At 42.3% G+C, this 19329-nt stretch overlaps 3 protein-coding genes and 2 pseudogenes across 3 annotated transcripts; all 5 read right to left on the reverse strand.

Moving 5' to 3' along the window:
- Positions 1-1342: 1342 nt before the first annotated feature.
- Positions 1343-2626, reverse strand: LOC136489142 (extensin-like; annotated as a pseudogene).
- A 1320-nt stretch (positions 2627-3946) lies between these two features.
- On the reverse strand, positions 3947-5019 carry LOC136487429 (extensin-2-like). The gene is made up of 2 exons (XM_066484574.1): positions 4920-5019; positions 3947-4593 (listed from the first exon to the last, which is right to left on the reverse strand). The coding sequence occupies exons 1-2, from the start codon at positions 5017-5019 to the stop codon at positions 3947-3949; spliced, it is 747 nt and encodes a 248-aa protein (XP_066340671.1).
- A 5131-nt stretch (positions 5020-10150) lies between these two features.
- Positions 10151-11220, reverse strand: LOC136487425 (extensin-2-like). Its single transcript, XM_066484572.1, has 2 exons — positions 11121-11220; positions 10151-10824 (listed from the first exon to the last, which is right to left on the reverse strand). Exons 1-2 carry the CDS (start codon positions 11218-11220, stop codon positions 10151-10153), a joined length of 774 nt encoding a protein of 257 aa, XP_066340669.1.
- A 4398-nt stretch (positions 11221-15618) lies between these two features.
- LOC136487436 (extensin-2-like) lies at positions 15619-16680 on the reverse strand (annotated as a pseudogene).
- Positions 16681-18255: 1575 nt separating this feature from the next.
- LOC136487432 (extensin-2-like) lies at positions 18256-19329 on the reverse strand. Its single transcript, XM_066484576.1, has 2 exons — positions 19230-19329; positions 18256-18902 (listed from the first exon to the last, which is right to left on the reverse strand). Exons 1-2 carry the CDS (start codon positions 19327-19329, stop codon positions 18256-18258), a joined length of 747 nt encoding a protein of 248 aa, XP_066340673.1.

Raw genomic sequence — 19329 nt, forward strand, 5'->3', positions numbered from 1 at the left:
AAAAGCACCAAATTTGAACATGAAGTTGTAAACAATGTAGGCGGACCCAACAAAAAATTTAGGGTCAAAAAAAAAACAAAAAAAATTGAAAATTTGCCGAGTGCCAGCTTGGCACTCGGCAAAGACTGTCTTTGCCGAGTGCTGGTCCAGGGGCACTCGGCAAAAAAATTTTTAAAAGAAAAATTTCAAAAACGGTTAAAAAGACTTTGCCGAGGGCCTAAGGGTGATGCCCTCGGCAGAGATTGACGGCAGGGGATGGATGGCGTGTCAGGCGGTGTTGCCGAGGGCCGGCCCTTTGCCGAGGGCTAAGCCCTCGGCAAATAATTATTGTTGCCGTGTGCTTGTCTTTGCCAAGGGTCAGGCACTCGGCAAAGAGTCAAAGAGTCTTTGCCGAGTGCCCGAGCATTTTCCCTCAGCAAATCCTCAGGCCCTCGGCAAAGATGCTCTGTCTGGTAGTGCTACCTACCTACCTACCTACCTATCTATCTATCTATCTATCTATCTATCTATCTATCTATCTATCTATCTATCTATCTAACTGTAGGTCTATCTATCTGTCTATTTATCTATCTGTCTATCAATCAATCAAGACATGCTAAGGCTTCGACCATCTGCTTGATGGCGTATAGTCAGTCGTGGCCATGCCTAATTGTATTGCCTCCCCACAGCCTGCCACAGCCCCATGGAAAGTAGGGCGACGGAAGGAACCGCCCATTTTCTCTGGCTCGTGTAGATTTTTACTGTGAAAAAAATATGCCAAGAAACATGTGAATATTTGATGACGTACTTTTAATATGTGAAGAAACATGACTTGTACAAAATAACAGACACGATCTGAATGGTTTCAGTACAAATGTATGATGTTTATCATTGATTATTTATTAGAGTTATATTATTTCCCATCATCTCTTTGGTCAAGCTTCTCAAGGCTTCGGCTTCTCCTGTTAATACACAGTTCATGTCACTATTCATGGAGCTTGTTTTTTCAATCTCCTCAACAAGCCAGTGAAACCACTATATTTAGCTTGACCGACTTTGGCTTCTCTAGGTACTATAGCAATAAGCCAAAGCTAGATGAAGCTCCACCAATGACCTGACAAGATGCAAACATAAGTACCACTATAAAAATATCAGCACAGACCAACTCCAGTAAAATTTACAATAACTTGTTTCCTAGTTTATTCCACAATTGGTTGCTGTATGTATGCCTTTTCTGGCATGTCACTCGGTACACATTATGTTTGTTTACAGTACATTATATAGCAACGGAATGCAGCAGCATTTAGCCACAAAAAGACCATCTTATTGAGTTCGCATCAAAAAGATGCTTGTGTTACACTGCTTAATGTTTGCAGCAACATTCCCATTTAGCATCCGCTCTCTCAATACTGTAGCTTTTCTTGGATACAAAGCCGTTTTCCTTGCACATGTTCTCGCAGTCATGAGTCAGACAGAATCTGTTATTGTAGGGATAGCACGTATCGGTCTTTGACTTTGCCATTGGAGACGACAATGTCTCAGACAAACTATGTGGTTGCGATGACAGCACTAACGGCGGTGGCGGAGGTGACCAATGGTGATGATGGTGCGACATCTCGGACAAACGGCGTCGTGGTGACGACGACGGCACTGGTGGGGGAGGCGGTGACCTGTGGTGATGATGGTGTGATGTCTCGAACAAGCTGCGTGGTGGTGATGAAGGCATTGGCAGCGGTGGTGGCGAACTGTGGTGATGGTGGTGCGCCACCTTAGACAAATTGAGTGGTGGTGACAACGACACTGCCAGCGGTGGTGGTGACTTGTAGTGTTGATTGTGTGACACCTCAGACAAACAGCGTGGTGGGGATGACGGCACTGGCGGAGGCGGAGGCAACTTGTGATGATGATGGTGCGACATCTCTAACAAACTGCGTGGTGGTGTTGTACGTGGCCGTGGTGGTTGTCTAGGCCTGTGTGGACGAGGCGGCGTGCCTGGGCCTGGTCTTGGGCTACACATGCAAACAACCAATACAAAATAGTCAAAATATGTTGATTTATATTCCCTCTGTTTCAATTAATTATGACTTCCTCAAATTTCTCTAATTTTACCAAGTTTACAAAAAAATGTACCGACATCTAAAATATCAAATCAACATATTTTTCGATGGTATAGTTATTTGAACTTGTGCGTGTTAATATGTTTTCCATAAACTTGGTCAAAGTTAATAGTTTGACTTACCACAAAGCCAAAGTAAACTATTATTGTCAACCGAGGGAGTAATATGTAACAATGCACAGATCTCCATATACATATACATATATACCTTGGCATGATGAAGAGGTTGAACAAATGACCACAAGTATCAGCAGGAAAGTACATGTCAGCTGTACATTCCTCGTCCTCTTGCATTTGGTGACTGCCACGAGATGAGTGGACAATATTACGGTCTCCTTTCTCTCTCTTTGTTTTTCTTGTTTTACTTTCTCGAGTGACGAGGTGAGGTGCAGTTTGCATCTGTATTTGTTTTTCTGTATCACCGTGCAAGTGTTTATATAGAAAACAAAAAAGCCTTAAGTAGGAGTCATTATGAAAATTTATCTATTTCTACATTAATGCTTCTATCAATCTATCTATCCATCCATCCATCTCTCTATCTATCTATCTACTATCGTTGTGTTTGTGCTAACCTTTCTACCTACCTACCTACCAACCAACCTATCTATATATCTATCTATCTATCTTTATATCTATCTATCTATCTATCTATCTATCTATCTATCTATCTGTAGGTCTTTCTGTCTGTCTATTTATCTATCTGTCTATCAATCTATCAAGACATGCTAAGGCGTGCAGTTTGCATCTATATTTGTTTTTCTGTATCGCTGTGCAAGTGTTTCTATAGAAAACAAAAAAACCTTAAGTAGGAGTCATTATGAAATTTTATCTATTTCTACATTAATGCTTCTATCTATCTATCTATCTATCTATCTATCTATCTATCTATCTACTATCATTGTGTTTGTCTGCTAATCTTTCTACCTACCTACCTACCTACCTACCTACCTATCTATCTATCTATCTATCTATCTATCTATCTATCTATCTATCTATCTGTCCATCCATCTGTCTATCTATCTATCTATCTATCTATCTATCTCTCTATCTATCTGTAGGTCTTTCTATCTGTCTATTTATCTATCTGTCTATCAATCTATCAAGACATGCTAAGGCGTCGTCCATCTGGTTGATGGTGTATAGTCAGTCGTGGCCATGCCTAATTGTATTGCCTCCCCAGAGCCCCATGGGAAGTAGGGCGACGGAAGGAACCACACATTTTCTCTGGCTCGTGTAGATTTTTACTGTCAAAAATATATGCCAACAAACAGGTGAATATTTGATGACATACTTTTAATATGTGAAGAAACATGACTTGTACAAAATAACAGACACGATCTGAATGGTTTCAGCACAAATGTATGATGTTCATCATTGATTATTTATTAGAGTTATATTATTTCCGATCAGGCTCTTTGGTCAAGCTTCTCAAGGCTTCGGCTTCACCTGTTAATACACAGTTCATGTCACTATTCATGGAGCTTGTTTTTTCAATCTCCTTCTCAACAAGCCAGTGAAACCACTATATTTAGCTTGACCGACTTTGGCTTCTCTAGGTACTATAGCAATAAGCCAAAGCTAGATGAAGCTCAACCAATGACCTGACAAGATGCAAACATAAGTACCACTATAAAAATATCAGCACAGACCAACTCCAGTAAAATTTACAATAACTTGTTTCCTAGTTTATTCCACAACTGGTTACTGTATGTATTCCTTTTCTGGCTGACACTCGGTACACGTTATGTTTGTTTACAGCACAGTACATAGCAACGGAATGCAGCAGCATTTAGGCAACAAAAAGACCATCTTATTCAGTTCGCATTATAAAAGATGCTTGTGTTACACTGCTTAATGTTTGCAGCAACATTCCCATTTAGCATCCGCTCTCTCAATACTGTAGCTTTTCTTGGATACAAAGCCGTTTTCCTTGCACATGTTCTCGCAGTCATGAGTCAGACAGAATCTGTTATTGTAGGGATAGCACGTATCGGGCTTTGACTTTGCCATTGGAGACGACAATGTCTCGGACAAACTATGTGGTTGCGATGACAGCACTGATGGCTGTGGCGGAGGTGACCAATGGTGATGATGGTGCGACATCTCGGACAAACGGCGTCGTGGTGATGACGACGGCACTGGTGGGGGAGGCGGTGACCTGTGGTGATGATGGTGTGATGTTTCGAACAAGCTGCGTGGTGGTGATGAAGGCACTGGCGGCGGTGGTGGCAAACTGTGGTGATGGTGGTGCGCCACCTTAGACAAATTGAGTGGTGGTGACAACGACACTGCTGGCGGTGGTGGTGACTTGTAGTGTTGATTGTGTGACACCTCAGACAAACAGCGTGGTGGGGATGACGGCACTGGCGGAGGCGGAGGCGACCTGTGATGATGATGGTGCGACATCTCTAACAAACTGCGTGGTGGTGTTGTACGTGGCCGCGGTGGTTGTCTAAGCCTGTGGGGACGAGGGCGGCGTGCCTGGGCCTGGTCTTGGGCTACACATGCAAACAACCAATACAAAATAGTCAAAATATGTTGATTTATATTCCCTCTGTTTCAATTAATTATGACTTCCTCAAATTTCTCTAATTTTACCAAGTTTACAAAAAAATGTACCGACATCTAAAATATCAAATCAACATATTTTTCGATGGTATAGTTATTTGAACTTGTGCGTGTTAATATGTTTTCCATAAACTTGGTCAAAGTTAATAGTTTGACTTAGCACAAAGCCAAAGTAAACTATTATTGTCAACCGAGGGAGTAATATGTAACAATGCACAGTAGAAGTAATGATCTCCATATACATATACATATATACCTTGGCATGATGAAGAGGTTGAACAAATGACCACAAGTATCAGTAGGAAAGTACATGTCAGCTGTACATTCCTCATCCTCTTGCATTTGGTGACTGCCATGAGATGAGTGGACAATATTACTGTCTCCTTTCTCTCTCTTTGTTTTTCTTTTTTCACTTTCTTGAGTGACGAGGTGAGGTGCAGTTTGCATCTGTATTTGTTTTTCTGTATCACTGTGCATGTGCTTATATAGAAAACAAAAAAAAACCTTAAGTAGGAGTCATTATAAAAGTTTATCTATTTCTACATTAATGCTTTTATCAATCTATCTATCTATCTATCTACTATCATTGTGTCTGTCTGCTAATCTTTCTACCTACCTACCTACATATGAATCTATCTATCTATCTATCTATCTATCTATCTATCTGTAGGTCTTTTCTCTCTATCTATTTATCTATCTGTTTATCAATCTATCAAGATATGCTAAGGCGTGCAGTTTCCATATATATTTGTTTTTCTGTATCACTGTGCAAGTGTTTATATAGAAAACAAAAAAACCTTAAGTAGGAGTCATTATGAAAATTTATCAAATTCTACATCTATCTATCTATCTATCTATCTATCTATCTATCTATCTATCTATGTCTGTCTATTTATCAATCTATCCATCTATCTATCTACTATCATTGTGTCTGTCTACCTACCTACCTACCTACCTACCTATCTATCTATCAATCTGTCTGTCTATTTATCTATTTGTCTATCAATCTATCAAGACATGCTAAGGCATCGCCCATCTGGTTGATGGCGTATAGTCAGTCGTGGCCACGCCTAATTGTATTGCCTCCCCACAGCCTGCCACAGCCCCATGGGAAGTAGGGCGATGGAAGGAACCGCACATTTTATCTATCTCGTGTAGATTTTTACTGTGAAAAAAATATGCCAAGAAACATGTGAATATTTGATGACATACTTTTAATATGTGCAGAAACATGACATGTACAAAATAACAGACACGATCTGAATGGTTTCCGCACAAATGTATGATGTCTATCATTGATTATTTATTAGAGTTATATTATTTCCCATCAGGCTCTTTGGTCAAGCTTCTCAAGGCTTCGGCTTCACCTATTAATACACAGTTCATGTCACTATTCATGGAGCTTGTTTTTTCAATTCTCAACAAGCCAGTGAAACCACTATTTTTTGCTTGACCGACTTTGGCTTCTCTAGGTACTATAGCAATAAGCCAAAGCTAGCTGAAGCTCCACCAACGACCTGACAAGATGCAAACATAAGTACCACTATAAAAATATCAGCACAGACCAACTCCAGTAAAATTTACAATAACTTGTTTCCTAGTTTATTCCACAATTGGTTGCTGTATGTATGCCTTTTCTGGCATGCCACGTGCAGTTGAATCTAAACCCAAAGGTTCCAGCATTCCCCATCCATCTTCTAAGTCCTTATCGGCACGGGGAAGATGACGATCATGGCCTTGCCTTATAGCATCAAAGCGTTTGCCCCGGAGAGTCACCCAAGCATGGTATGCAGCAGCTTCAATGCTATCTTTCATAGTAGCTCGACGACCCATGTGTCGATGCGCTATCTCCACCTCACTAGCCTTTACCTCTTCATTCCTTGCGCTGATGGTCACAATGGTCTTCCAGTAGGTGTTCTCCAAGGGGTGAGTAAACCGGAAGCATGTGTAGTGTACATAAGCGTTCCAATCAACGTAGTGATCAGTGAGGAGCGCTACAAGACGATGGTGAGCGTTGACGTTGCATTCTGGATCCTGGAGTATTCTTTCAGTCCATCCCATTGATGGGGGTGGCACACTTCCCGATGATCCATCTTGTGACAGCGACGGGGGTTGTCCATCACCTTGATCAACGTATTGTTCTTCATCACTGCTCACATCGATGATCTCTTGAGGGATCTCCTCCATAGGTTCTATTTCTTCTTCTTCTTCAGGCTCGGTTGTAGGAGATGGCATTGGTGATGGTGGTTCGACAGGGTAGACCACTTGCTTGTCTTGATACACACTCAGCTCTTCATCTTGCTCCATAGGCTCATACACATAACGTGGTGGATGGCAGCCTCCAACGGACATGCGAGCGCTCTTGGGTGCACGAGACATCTTAGAATTTAGACTTTGGTTAGAAAGAAGCAATATTTTGTAATAGAATGCGATAGAAGAGCATCAAAGTTTAGCAAATAACAAGATCAAGACGGAAAGCAAGAAGTAGGTGAAGCAAAGAACACTAAAATGACCATTCTAACTAGGCTTGCGTCCTACGGTCAGCATTGCTCTGATACCACTCTGTAACACCCGACTTTAAGGACAAAACCTGATGCACACCATATGTGAGTCTTTAGAAACAAATCTCACATATAGCTACAAATGAGGGGTGTTATCAAATAACAATGCTTAATAACATAATGTACATAGTATAAAAGATATAACCTTAGGAACAATCAACGGATAAACAACTCCGATCTCTAGGTGTAGACTCCACTCCACTGGATCCAAACTGACTGGTTGATCACAAGCCTAACTCCTTTGAAAACTAGCAATCTGAACTTCGTCCTGAGGTGTGGGGGAAATTGCAAGAGTGAGTCCATGTCGAACTCAACAAATATAGCCAGGGGTTTATGAGGCTCAAATAGCTGACACTGGTTTACTACGGTTAGCATTTAAGTCATCATCAAGTTTAGCATTTATTAACATCTAGGTAGCAATAATCCCATCACACATGATCAATGAACATGAATAATCAATATCTTAAACAATTAACATAAATGATCATCTTAACAAGTAAAAGTCATTTTCCCTTAATGTAAGTGTTCCAAGGTCGCTTGTATCCGTGAGCACGGCTAGTATACCAGTTTGTTAACTCTGCGCAGAGGTGTACACTTTCACTGTGAGTCATGTTTCCCAAATGAGGGGGGGTTAATTACTCCCAAAACACTGGAAACCATATAAAGCCACCCAAGAGCTCATCTAACCGGCCAGGGCCGCAGGGTCATCAGATATAGGACCCCCTTCCAATAATGTAAAAGGCCGCTTCCATAGTTAGGCTCAACAGGACAGAGGCTGTCCTATACCCAACTCGCAGACCTCTAATCAGCTAGAAAAGGGTTTCTCAAGCAACTAGAGCCTGAGGCCATATAGCCCTCACAGCTGTATGTTAAATCCCGGATAATCAGTTATAAGACAAGTCCTTCTGTTGCTAAAAAGTCATCTTGTTTATGTTTATAGCATATTCATTAATCAAGTTTCAAGATCATGATTGTTGCACTAGCAATAGAACTACCCAATGCAAACCTCCTAGGGTGACAAGGTAATTGAGTATTCAAAAGCTAGGAAATCCTACCATAGGTAGCAAGGAAGACACATGCATACGTATTTTAGTGAGCATCATGAATAGGACAACAAGGAAGGTCCTTAGCTATACTTGCCTTGATCAAAGCTCCTGAAGATCCTGCTGGTCTTGCTGGTCGTAGATGAACTCTTGATCACCAACGAAAACCTCACCGTCTATACTCGATCAACATCACCAGGCAGCAACATACAATCATCCAAGCAATCATACACGAGGCAAACAAATAGATGTAATTAGAACAGTACACCAATAGAGACGAATAGTTTTGAAAAGTTTATAAAACTATTCTATACGTTGCTACGATCACACAAACGCGAAGATCACGAAAAACGGAGCTAAAACAAGAAAATTATGATTAAAATAGGTTTTCCTATTAAAGAAATAGATTAAATCAAAACTCGAATTTTAAAGTTCAAAAACATGGTGACAAATTATATGAACATGTAGATCTCAAAAAGACGAATCTAACGCAAGTTGAACAGGTCAATTCGGAGTTAAAATGAAGAAGTTATGAGCAATTAAAGATAGCGGCAAATCTGTAATTAGATAGAACTTTAATTTGAATTTGACAAATGAAAAATACGTTTTCCAGAGACGAAAGCGTAAACCAGGGAATACGCTTTGGACTGCGGGTTCAAAATCCAAAGAGCTCAGGGGCTATTTAGCAAATTTGCCACCCGAAGGGGGTACGGGCCAATAAGGACCATCCAATCCAAGACCGACGGCGCAGATTTGATCAAGGACGAAGCGGCGGCGCTCCGGACGGAGAAGAAGGGGGATCGCAACGGCGGCCATTGCCAGCGGCGTTGGTTCTCGCTGGCGGATCTAAACCGGGCCCTACAGGTAGCGGTTCGACATGGGAGTTGCACCAATCGGTCGAGAAACTCAACGCGAACTCACCCGACGCGAAAACGGAGGCTGAGGCAGTTAAAGGAAGCGGCGCGGCTCAACGTGGCGGATGGCGGCGGACTGCACACGATGACAACACAGGGTGAGCAAAATTGGACCAAGTTAAGGATCTCGGGAGGTTCGCGAGGTCAAGGCGAACTTGTTCGCAAGCTTACAGGGGCGAAGGGGGAACGACTGCGGCGAATTGCGTTCAGCGGCGGCGAGCTAGGGTTTGCAGTGGCGTGGGTGCTCGAGAGCGAGACGGTTGCTTGCGCTAGGGGTTCGGAAGGGCGTGTGGACGCGGTCGCTCTCGCTTTTTAAGGCGGCCAAGGCATGGGGCGCACGCGATGGCGAGCGGGGGCAGCACGGACTGTACTGACGGAGTCCGGTTCGGCCATGGCGCGAGGAAGACGAAGGCCTGCACACTGGCCCAGCGCGTCAGAGAGACAAGAAGTGGGGTCGGCATGTCAGCAGGACTCAGCAAGGGGAGGAGACGGGTTGGCGCTGTAGTTCGGGCCGTGGCCATCCGGCCCAAGAAGAAGAGGAGAGGAAGCCGAGCGGGCCAGAGAGAAAAGGAAAAGGCCAGGATTTGGGCCTGCTCGGGCCAGATTCAGACAGAGTGAGAGGGTGAGGGTTTTACCTTTTTCTTTTTATTTTTTCCAAACTTTTGAATCCATTTTCAAATAGAGTTTGAATTCCTTTTGAATTTAAACAAAATCCAATCAACTCAACAAAAATTATGCACCAGCATGAATGCACAAGCATGTATCTATCTTTGATGTTGATTTTATTTTTATAAATTTATTATTTGGCCTATATTAAATGCTCACATAATTAACAAAAATAAATCATTTCATCTACTTTAAATTCAAACAAATTTTAGGGTGTTACAAGCAACGGAATGCAGCAGCATTTAGGCACAAAAAGACCATCTTATTGAGTTCGCATCAAAAAAAATGCTTGTGTTACACTGCTTAATGTTTGCAGCAACATTCCCATTTAGCATCCGCTCTCTCAATACTGTAGCTATTCTTGGATACAAAGCCGTTTTCCTTGCACATGTTCTCGCAGTCATGAGTCAGACAGAATCTGTTATTGTAGGGATAGCACGTATCGGGCTTTGACTTTGCCATTGGAGACGACAATGTCTCAGACAAACTATGTGGTTGCGATGACAGCACTGATGGCGGTGGCGGAGGTGACCAATGGTGATGATGGTGCGACATCTCGGACAAACGGCGTCGTGGTGACGACGACGGCACTGGTGGGGGAGGCGGTGACTTGTAGTGATGATGGTGTGATGTCTCGAACAAGCTGCGTGGTGGTGATGAAGGCACTGGTAGCGGTGGTGGCGAACGGTGGTGATGGTGGTGCGCCACCTTAGACAAATCGAGTGGTGGTGACAATGACACCACCGGCGGTGGTGGTGACAACGACACCACCGGCGGTGGTGGTGACTTGTGGTGATGTTTGTGTGACACCTCAGACAAACTGCGTGGTGGGGATGACGGCACTGGCGGAGGCGGAGACGACCTGTGATGATGATGGTGCGACGTCTCTAACAAACTGCATGGTGCTGTTGTACGTGGCCGCGGTGGTGGCCCAGGCCTGTTGGGACGAGGGCGGCGTGCCTGGGCCTGGTCTTGGCCTACACATGCAAATAACCAATACAAAATAGTCAAAATATGTTGATTTATATTCTCTTTGTTTCAATTAATTATGGCTTCCTCAAATTTCTCTAATTTTACCAAGTTTACAAAAATCAACATATTTTTCGATGGTATAGTTATTTGAACTTGTGCGTGTTAATATGTTTTCCATAAACTTGGTCAAAGTTATTTGACTTGTCACAAAGCCAAAGTAAACTATTATTGTCAACCAAGGGAGTAATATGTAACAATGCACAGTAGAAGTAATGATCTCCATATACCTATACACATATACCTTGGCATGATGAAGAGGTTGAACAAATGACCACAAGTATCAGCAGGAAAGTACGTGTCAGCTGTACATTCCTCGTCCTCTTGCATTTGGTGACTGCCATGAGATGAGTGGACAATATTACTGTCTCCTTTCTCTCTCTTTGATTTTCTTGTTTTACTTTCTTGAGTGACGAGGTGAGGTGCAGTTTGCATCTGTACTTGTTTTTCTGTATCACTGTGCAAGTGTTTATATACAAAACAAAAAAGCCATAAGTAGGAGTCATTATGAAAATTTATCTATTTCTACATTAATGCTTCTATCTTTCTATCTATCTATCTATCTATCTATCTATATATCTATCTACTATCATTGTGTCTGTCTGCTGATCTTTCTACGTACCTACCTACCTCCCTATCAATCTATCTATCTATCTATCTATCTATCTATCTATCTATCTATCTATCTATCTATCTGTCTGTCTGTCTGTCTGTCTGTCTGTCTGTCTATCTATCTACCTATCTATGTATTGTGTCTGTTTGCTAATCTTTCTACCTACCTATCTATCTCGCACCCCAAAACACTAAATAAAATGAATTATTTTAATATTTGGATAAAATTTACCAAATTTAGTTTGAGCTAGCGCAAATTTAGTTATAGAAAAAATGTGAATTTTCAAAGGTTTCTAATTTTGACGAGCGTTTGGATGATATGATGTTTGCTTGTTGCTTCTTTGTGTGTTAAGAGTGAGCAAAGTCTTTAAAATGCGTTAGTTGGTCGATTTTTCTTCTCTGACATGCCTTTATCTTTTTCTACAATCAAATTCTTTATTTCTCGGCTCAAGTTTTCGTTGGGAGCTTCCTAAAATCTTTTCTTTGTAATGCAAATCATTCCTTTTAGTTCCTCGTCCATCAATCAATCTCTACAAACTTCTCGGGAAATTTTCTAGCTTTTTCTAGAACTTGTTCATACTTGTCTGTGAGCATAATTTAATTTTTAGATACTCTAAATTATCTTATCATGGGCTCCAAATACTTTATTTGGGTCCCTCATGTTCCATAATGTCTCTGGAAAATGTCCCTGAATTTTTAGAGCTTTTGGGGTATTTTTCGCGGCTTAAATAATAATTCTAGACATTTCTAGAATTATTTTATCCACGAAATTAATTAATTCCAAAAATAATAAATCTCTCATTTTTTCCAATGCTCAACGCTCATGTGCAATAATCCTAATAAATCCTAAAGGCACATGCATTTATTTACTAATGGGCTTTAATGATTATTTAGGCCCATTAGTAAAGGTGGGGGGTGCAACATCAATTAGTACCATATTACTAGTTGATGTGAAAGTGGAGAGTTTTTCTCCCTATATATTTGTACAAACCCCTTAAGCAAAGCACACCAAAACTACCATAAGCGGAGCCCCTAGTTTGGGAAATCCCACATATAGTAAATTAGATTTTATTGACTTGTGGTGTGCACATTGGTGTGCCTAGTTGATTTGTTATTGTGTTTATGTCTAAGTTGAACCTTTGTAATGAGTGCTGAAACTTTGTGGGCATGTCCGCAAGTTTCATAGTTAAGAATATTAAAGTTTGGGTCAATAAATAAATAGTTGGGTTGGTATATCTTTTTCTCTCGGAATCTGTTTTTCAGAGCAGTCTGCCTTTTATCTTAATGCCAATTAAAATCTACTTGACCAAAAATTATGAAATTTTTATAGAATAACTAGACTTAAGTATATTTCCAATGCCTCTGGAATTACCCTCATATCTGATCTGGTTTGTGAGATATAGATGTTTCAAGATGAGGTTTTTGCGCAGTCTGGAATAATGTAAAAAGTTTCGGTTGTATCCTGATTTTGAGTAACCTAACGATAGAATCTGGGAATGTGGTCTGAATAAAAGTTGTAGATAATTTTTTAATCTTTCCAACCGTATAAAGTACACCCCATTTGGATTTCTAGAACTCGAGATATGATTGTTTTACAGAGCTGCTGATGTTGAGACTCGTTTAGAAATTTTTTAGAATATATTCTAACTTGGAAATCTCTAAATCTTGAATATTTTTGTTGGATAGCAGATGTCAGGAAGAGAAAGAGGCCGAGGTCGTCGAGGTGTTCCCCCACATCCACCACCATCACCGCTACTGACTATTGAGCAACTCTTGGCAGTACAGAAATAGCTCATGCAAGCGTTAGTGATAAGTGCGGTAAATTTTTGAAGGGCCGTCCCCTGGTGTTCTCTCATGCCACTGATCCACTGGAAGCAGATGATTGGCTTCATGCAGTGGAGAAGCAGCTCAACATAGCACAATGTAATGATCAACAGAAGGTGTTGTATGCTTCAGGATAGCTCCAGGGAGAAGCTCAAGACTGGTGGGAGTCATTCGAGTATGGACGTCCCGCCAATGCTCCTCCTATCACATTGCAGGAGTTTAGAGAGAATTTCAGATCCTACCACATACCAGAGGGATTGATAGAGCTTAAGTAGGAGGAATTTAGAGATCTGAAGTAGGGATCCATGTCCGTTGCTGAGTATCGTGACAAGTTTGCTCAGTTGTCACGTTATGCTCCTAATAAAGTGGCTGATGATGCCAATAAGCAACGCCACTTTCTCAAGGGTTTGTATGATGTTCTGCAACTCTAGCTTATGTCCAACGCATACCCCAATTTTCAGACGCTGGTGAATCGTGCTATTGTTATTGACAATAAGCGCAAGGAGATGGAGGCCAAAAAGAGGAGGCTTCAGGGACAGGCCTCTAGGAGTAATACTAGCGGCCGCCTTGTTCTTGTGCTGTCCACTTGGCGCAACTGAGGCATTGGGCAGCCTATCAGACATTTCACCAGCTGGTGGATCTGTTGTTTTGTTAGCATCATGATCCATGTTTTCTAGTTCCTTCTCCTCCTGGGCTTTGTCCTCGTCCATGGTAGAGTCCATGTCAATGACTTGGGGCTCACCATCAGACATATCCTTCTCAACTCTGAATTGTAGCTCATATACAAAATCCCCAATGACTACATCCACAAGGTTTGGGATGAGGTCAGGATTTAGCACTGCTACTTTCATTCTTGCTCTGCCATATTTCTTTGTGAATTTCATATCAACAGCCTGAGATACCCCTAAAATTGAGCCAATTACCCAGATAATAGGAAATTCCCGTAACTCCTTTGGGAGCCCTCTGAACTGCACCCAAACCTTGTCAATCTCATATTTAAAAACATCATTTTCGGCTCCTTTCTCGAACCGAATCTTTGCTTTCACTGTCTTTGTGTCCATTGGGCACCAATTCACCATGTGGTTGAGCACTTCAGAAGATGGGAAATTAGTGAAAAAGGCATCGTTGTCTTTCTCTTCAATCACCCAACTATTCCCAGGCAGTAGTTTGTCAAGTTCCACTGCTAACTGGTCAACAGTAAAAGAACCCTCCGAAACACATACCACAGCGGATTTGTCATCAGAAGCAATTTTCGGATTCTCAACAACAGGTATGAAATAAAAGCCCAGGCCTTCTACAGCATATCCACAAGGTATAGCAGTAGAGTTCAAATTCATCAGATTTGGACATATTTTTTTAACATGATCACCAAAGCATAATTCACAACTAAGAACAGCCGTACAAACTGAAATCGTATGCCCTTTAGTGTGGCATCAATACCAGTAAGGTTTACCCTTGCTTTTTTGAGTTCATCCTTTCTAGGATAACTCTGGCACATCACTCATAATAACTGCAGAATTGGATCCTGGCGGGGCAGTGTCTGTCGCAAGGGTTTCAGCTGATGCCGGTGCTGACTTGTTCGAAGTAGTCGAGGTCACCTGCTGCGATGACAGCTTTGCTAGTGTCGGTTGGGGAGCAGCCCCCTGCGCACCTACCAGCGCCTCCCCACTGGATCGAGTTTGGGAGAGGGGGTGGCCCTGCTGGTTGCTGCGGCATGTGGCTGCCGCCCAGCTCCTGCGACGAAGATGGTTGGTAGCGGGGGCGGCTAGGGTTTGGCCAGCCCCCACGACCTCTGCCTCTGCTGAACCCTCCTCCATTGCCGCCCTGTGGACTCTAGCCCCGGCCCCGCCAAAGCCCTGGTTGAAGTAGCCGAAGCCACCGTACCCCTGACCCTGGCCTCGACCATGCGGGGGAAACTAGTCGCGGCCACGGCCCCGTCCGTGTCCTGGGTTGAAACCCAGGGTTATACCCCGCCCCCCTTCCTCCTCCACGAGCGCCATGATCACCGCCATGACCTGAACCCTACGCCACCATCTGTTTGCCTACTCGCACGACGCCTGCGAACGAAGGTCGCGATGGCGTCGTATACGCTGCTGGCGGCGGCTTAGTTACGATAGGACTTCTCCTCGTCCCTGTCCTCCTGAATAACACACACAGTTACCGTATGTATTCCTTTTCTGGCTGACACTCGGTACACGTTATGTTTGTTTACAGCACAGTACATAGCAACGGAATGCAGCAGCATTTAGGCAACAAAAAGACCATCTTATTCAGTTCCCATCAAAAAGATGCTTGTGTTACACTGCTTAATGTTTGCAGCAACATTCCCATTTAGCATCCGCTCTCTCAATACTGTAGCTTTTCTTGGATACAAAGCTGTTTTCCTTGCACATGTTCTCGCAGTCATGAGTCAGACAAAATCTGTTATTTTAGGGACAGCACGTATCGGGCTTTGACTTTGCCATTGGAGACGACAATGTCTCAGACAAACTACGTGGTTGCGATGACAGCACTGATGGCGGAGGCGGAGGTGACCAATGGTGATGATGGTGCGACATCTCGGACAAACGGCATCGTGGTGACGACGACGGCACTGGTGGGGGAGGCGGTGACCTGTGGTGATGATGGTGTGACGTTTCGAACAAGCTGCGTCGTGGTGATGAAGGCACTGGCGGCGGTGGTGGCGAACTGTGGTGACGGTGGTGCGCCACCTTAGACAAATTGAGTCGTGGTGACAACGACACTGCCGGCGGTGGTGGTGACTTGTGGTGATGATTGTGTGACACCTCAGACAAACTGCGTGGTGGGGATGACGGCACTGGCGGAGGCAGAAGCGACCTGTGATGATGATGGTGCGACATTTCTAACAAACTGCGTGGTGGTGTTGTACGTGGTTGCGGTGGTTGTCGAGGCCTGTGGGGACGAGGGCGGCATGCCTGGGCCTGGTCTTGGGCTATACATGCAAACAACCAATACAAAATAGTCAAAATATGTTGATTTATTTTCCCTCTGCTTCAATTAATTATGGCTTCCTCAAATTTCTCTAATTTTACCATGTTTACAAAAAAATGTACCGACATCTAAAATATCAAATCAACATATTTTTCGATGGTATAGTTATTTGAACTTATGAGTGTTAATATGTTTTCCATAAACTTGGTCAAAGTTAATAGTTTGACTTAGCACAAAGCCAAAGTAAACTATTATTGTCAACCGAGGGAGTAATATGTAACAATGCACAGATCTCCATATACATATACATATATACCTTGGCATGATGAAGAGGTTGAACAAATGACCACAAGTATCAGCAGGAAAGTACTTGTCAGCTGTACATTCCTCGTCCTCTTGCATTTGGTGACTGGCATGAGATGAGCGGACAATATTACTGTCTCCTTTCTCTCTCTTTGTTTTTCTTGTTTTACTTTCTTGAGTGACGAGGTGAGGTACAGTTTGTATCTGTATTTGTTTTTCTGTATCACTCTGCAAGTGTTTATATAGAAAACAAAAAAGCCTTAAGTAGGAGTCATTATGAAAATTTATCTATTTCTACATTAATGCTTCTATCAATCTATCTATCCATCCATCCATCCATCCATCTATCTATCTATCTATCTATCTATCTATCTATCTATCTACTATCGTTGTGTCTGTCTGCTAATCTTTCTACCTACATACCTACCTATCTATCTATCTATCTATCTATCTATCTATCTATCTATCTATAGGTCTTTCTGTCTGTCTATTTATCTATGTGTCTATTAATCTATCAAGACATGCTAAGGCGTGCAGTTTGCATCTATATTTGTTTTTCTGTATTGCTGTGGAAGTGTTTATATAGAAAACAAAAAAACCTTAACTAGAGTCATTATGAAAATTTATCTATTTCTACATTAATGCTTCTATCTATCTATCTATCTATCTATCTACTATCATTGTGTTTGTTTGCTAATCTTTCTACCTACCTACCTACCTACCTACCTACCTACATATCAATCAATCAATCTATCTATCTATCTATCTACTATCATTGTGTTTGTCTGCTAATCTTTCTACCTATCTACCTACCTACCTACCTACCTACCTACCTACCTACCTACCTATCTATCTATCTATCTATCTATCTATCTATCTATCTATCTATCTGTAGGTCTTTCTATCTGTCTATTTATCTATCTGTCTATCAATCTATCAAGACATGCTAAGGCGTCGTCCGTCTGGTTGATGGCGTATAGTCAGTCGTGGCCACGCCTAATTGTATTGCCTCCCCAGAGCCCCATGGGAAGTAGGGCGACGGAAGGAACCACACATTTTCTCTGGCTCGTGTAGATTTTTACTGTCAAAAAAATATGCCAACAAACAGGTGAATATTTGATGACATACTTTTAATATGTGAAGAAACATGACTTGTACAAAATAACAGACACGATCTGAATGGTTTCAGCACAAATGTATGATGTTCATCATTGATTATTTATTAGAGTTATATTATTTCCGATCAGGCTCTTTGGTCAAGCTTCTCAAGGCTTCGGCTTCACCTGTTAATACACAGTTCATGTCACTATTCATGGAGCTTGTTTTTTCAATCTCCTTCTCAACAAGCCAGTGAAACCACTATATTTAGCTTGACCGACTTTGGCTTCTCTAGGTACTATAGCAATAAGCGAAAGCTAGATGAAGCTCCACCAAAGACCTGACAACATGCAAACATAAGTACCACTATAAAAATATCAGCACAGACCAACTCCAGTAAAATTTACAATAACTTGTTTCCTAGTTTATTCCACAACTGGTTACTGTATGTATTCCTTTTCTGGCTTGTCACTCGGTACACATTATGTTTGTTTACAGTACAGTACATAGCAACGGAATGCAGCAGCATTTAGGCAACAAAAAGACCATCTTATTGAGTTCGCATCAAAAAGATGCTTGTGTTACACTGCTTAATGTTTGCAGCAACATTCCCATTTAGCATCCGCTCTCTCAATACAGTAGCTTTTCTTTGATACAAAGCCGTTTTCCTTGCACATGTTCTCGCAGTCATGAGTCAGACAGAATCTGTTATTGTAGGGATAGCACGTATCGGGCTTTGACTTTGCCATTGGAGACGACAACGTCTCAGACAAACTACGTGGTTGCGATGACAGCACTGATGGTGGTGGCGGAGGTGACCAATGGTGATGATGCTGCGACATCTCGGACAAATGGCGTCGTGGTGACGACGACGGTACTGGTGGGGGAGGCGGTGACCTGTGGTGATGATGGTGTGATGTTTCGAACAAGTTGCGTGGTGGTGATGAAAGCACTGGCGGCGGTGGTGGCGAACTGTGGTGATGGTGGTGCGCCACCTTAGACAAATCGAGTGGTGGTGACAACGACACCACCGGCGGTGGTGGTGGCTTGTGGTGATGTTTGTGTGACACCTCAGACAAACTGTGTGGTGGGGATGATGGTACTGGCGGAGGCGGAGGCGACCTATGATGATGATGGTGCGACGTCTCTAACAAACTGCGTGGTGCTGTTGTACGTGGCCGCGGTGGTGGCCCAGGCCTGTTGGGACGAGGGCGGCGTGCCTGGGCCTGGTCTTGGCCTACACATGCAAACAACCAATACAAAATAGTCAAAATATGTTGATTTATATTCCCTCTGTTTCAATTAATTATGGCTTCCTCAAATTTCTCTAATTTTACCAAGTTTACAAAAAAAATGTACCGACATCTAAAATATCAAATCAACATATTTTTCGATGGTATAGTTATTTGAACTTGTGCGTGTTAATATGCTTTCCATAAACTTGGTCAAAGTTAATAGTTTGACTTAGCACAAAGCCAAAGTAAACTATTATTGTCAACCGAGGGAGTAATATGTAACAATGCACAGTAGAAGTAATGATCTCCATATACATATACATATATACCTTGGCATGATGAAGAGGTTGAACAAATGACCACAAGTATCAGCAGGAAAGTACATGTCACCTGTACATTCCTCGTCCTCTTGCATTTGGTGACTGCCAT

This window comes from Miscanthus floridulus, chromosome 10 (assembly GCF_019320115.1).
Source record: "Miscanthus floridulus cultivar M001 chromosome 10, ASM1932011v1, whole genome shotgun sequence".
In the NCBI taxonomy this organism is placed as follows: Eukaryota; Viridiplantae; Streptophyta; class Magnoliopsida; order Poales; family Poaceae; genus Miscanthus; species Miscanthus floridulus.

What these genes read in the sequence shown, in the direction of transcription:
- LOC136487429 (XM_066484574.1), bottom strand. Translation starts at nt 5,019, where the DNA reads ATGGCAGTCACCAAATGCAAGAGGATGAGGAATGTACAGCTGACATGT. An exon ending in AACCTCTTCATCATGCCAAG is followed by an intron (nt 4,594 to 4,919) that starts GTATATATGTAT and finishes TTGCATGTGTAG; the next exon opens with CCCAAGACCAGGCCCAGGCA.
- LOC136487425 (XM_066484572.1), bottom strand. Translation starts at nt 11,220, where the DNA reads ATGGCAGTCACCAAATGCAAGAGGACGAGGAATGTACAGCTGACACGT. An exon ending in AACCTCTTCATCATGCCAAG is followed by an intron (nt 10,825 to 11,120) that starts GTATATGTGTAT and finishes TTGCATGTGTAG; the next exon opens with GCCAAGACCAGGCCCAGGCA.
- LOC136487432 (XM_066484576.1), bottom strand. Translation starts at nt 19,329, where the DNA reads ATGGCAGTCACCAAATGCAAGAGGACGAGGAATGTACAGGTGACATGT. An exon ending in AACCTCTTCATCATGCCAAG is followed by an intron (nt 18,903 to 19,229) that starts GTATATATGTAT and finishes TTGCATGTGTAG; the next exon opens with GCCAAGACCAGGCCCAGGCA.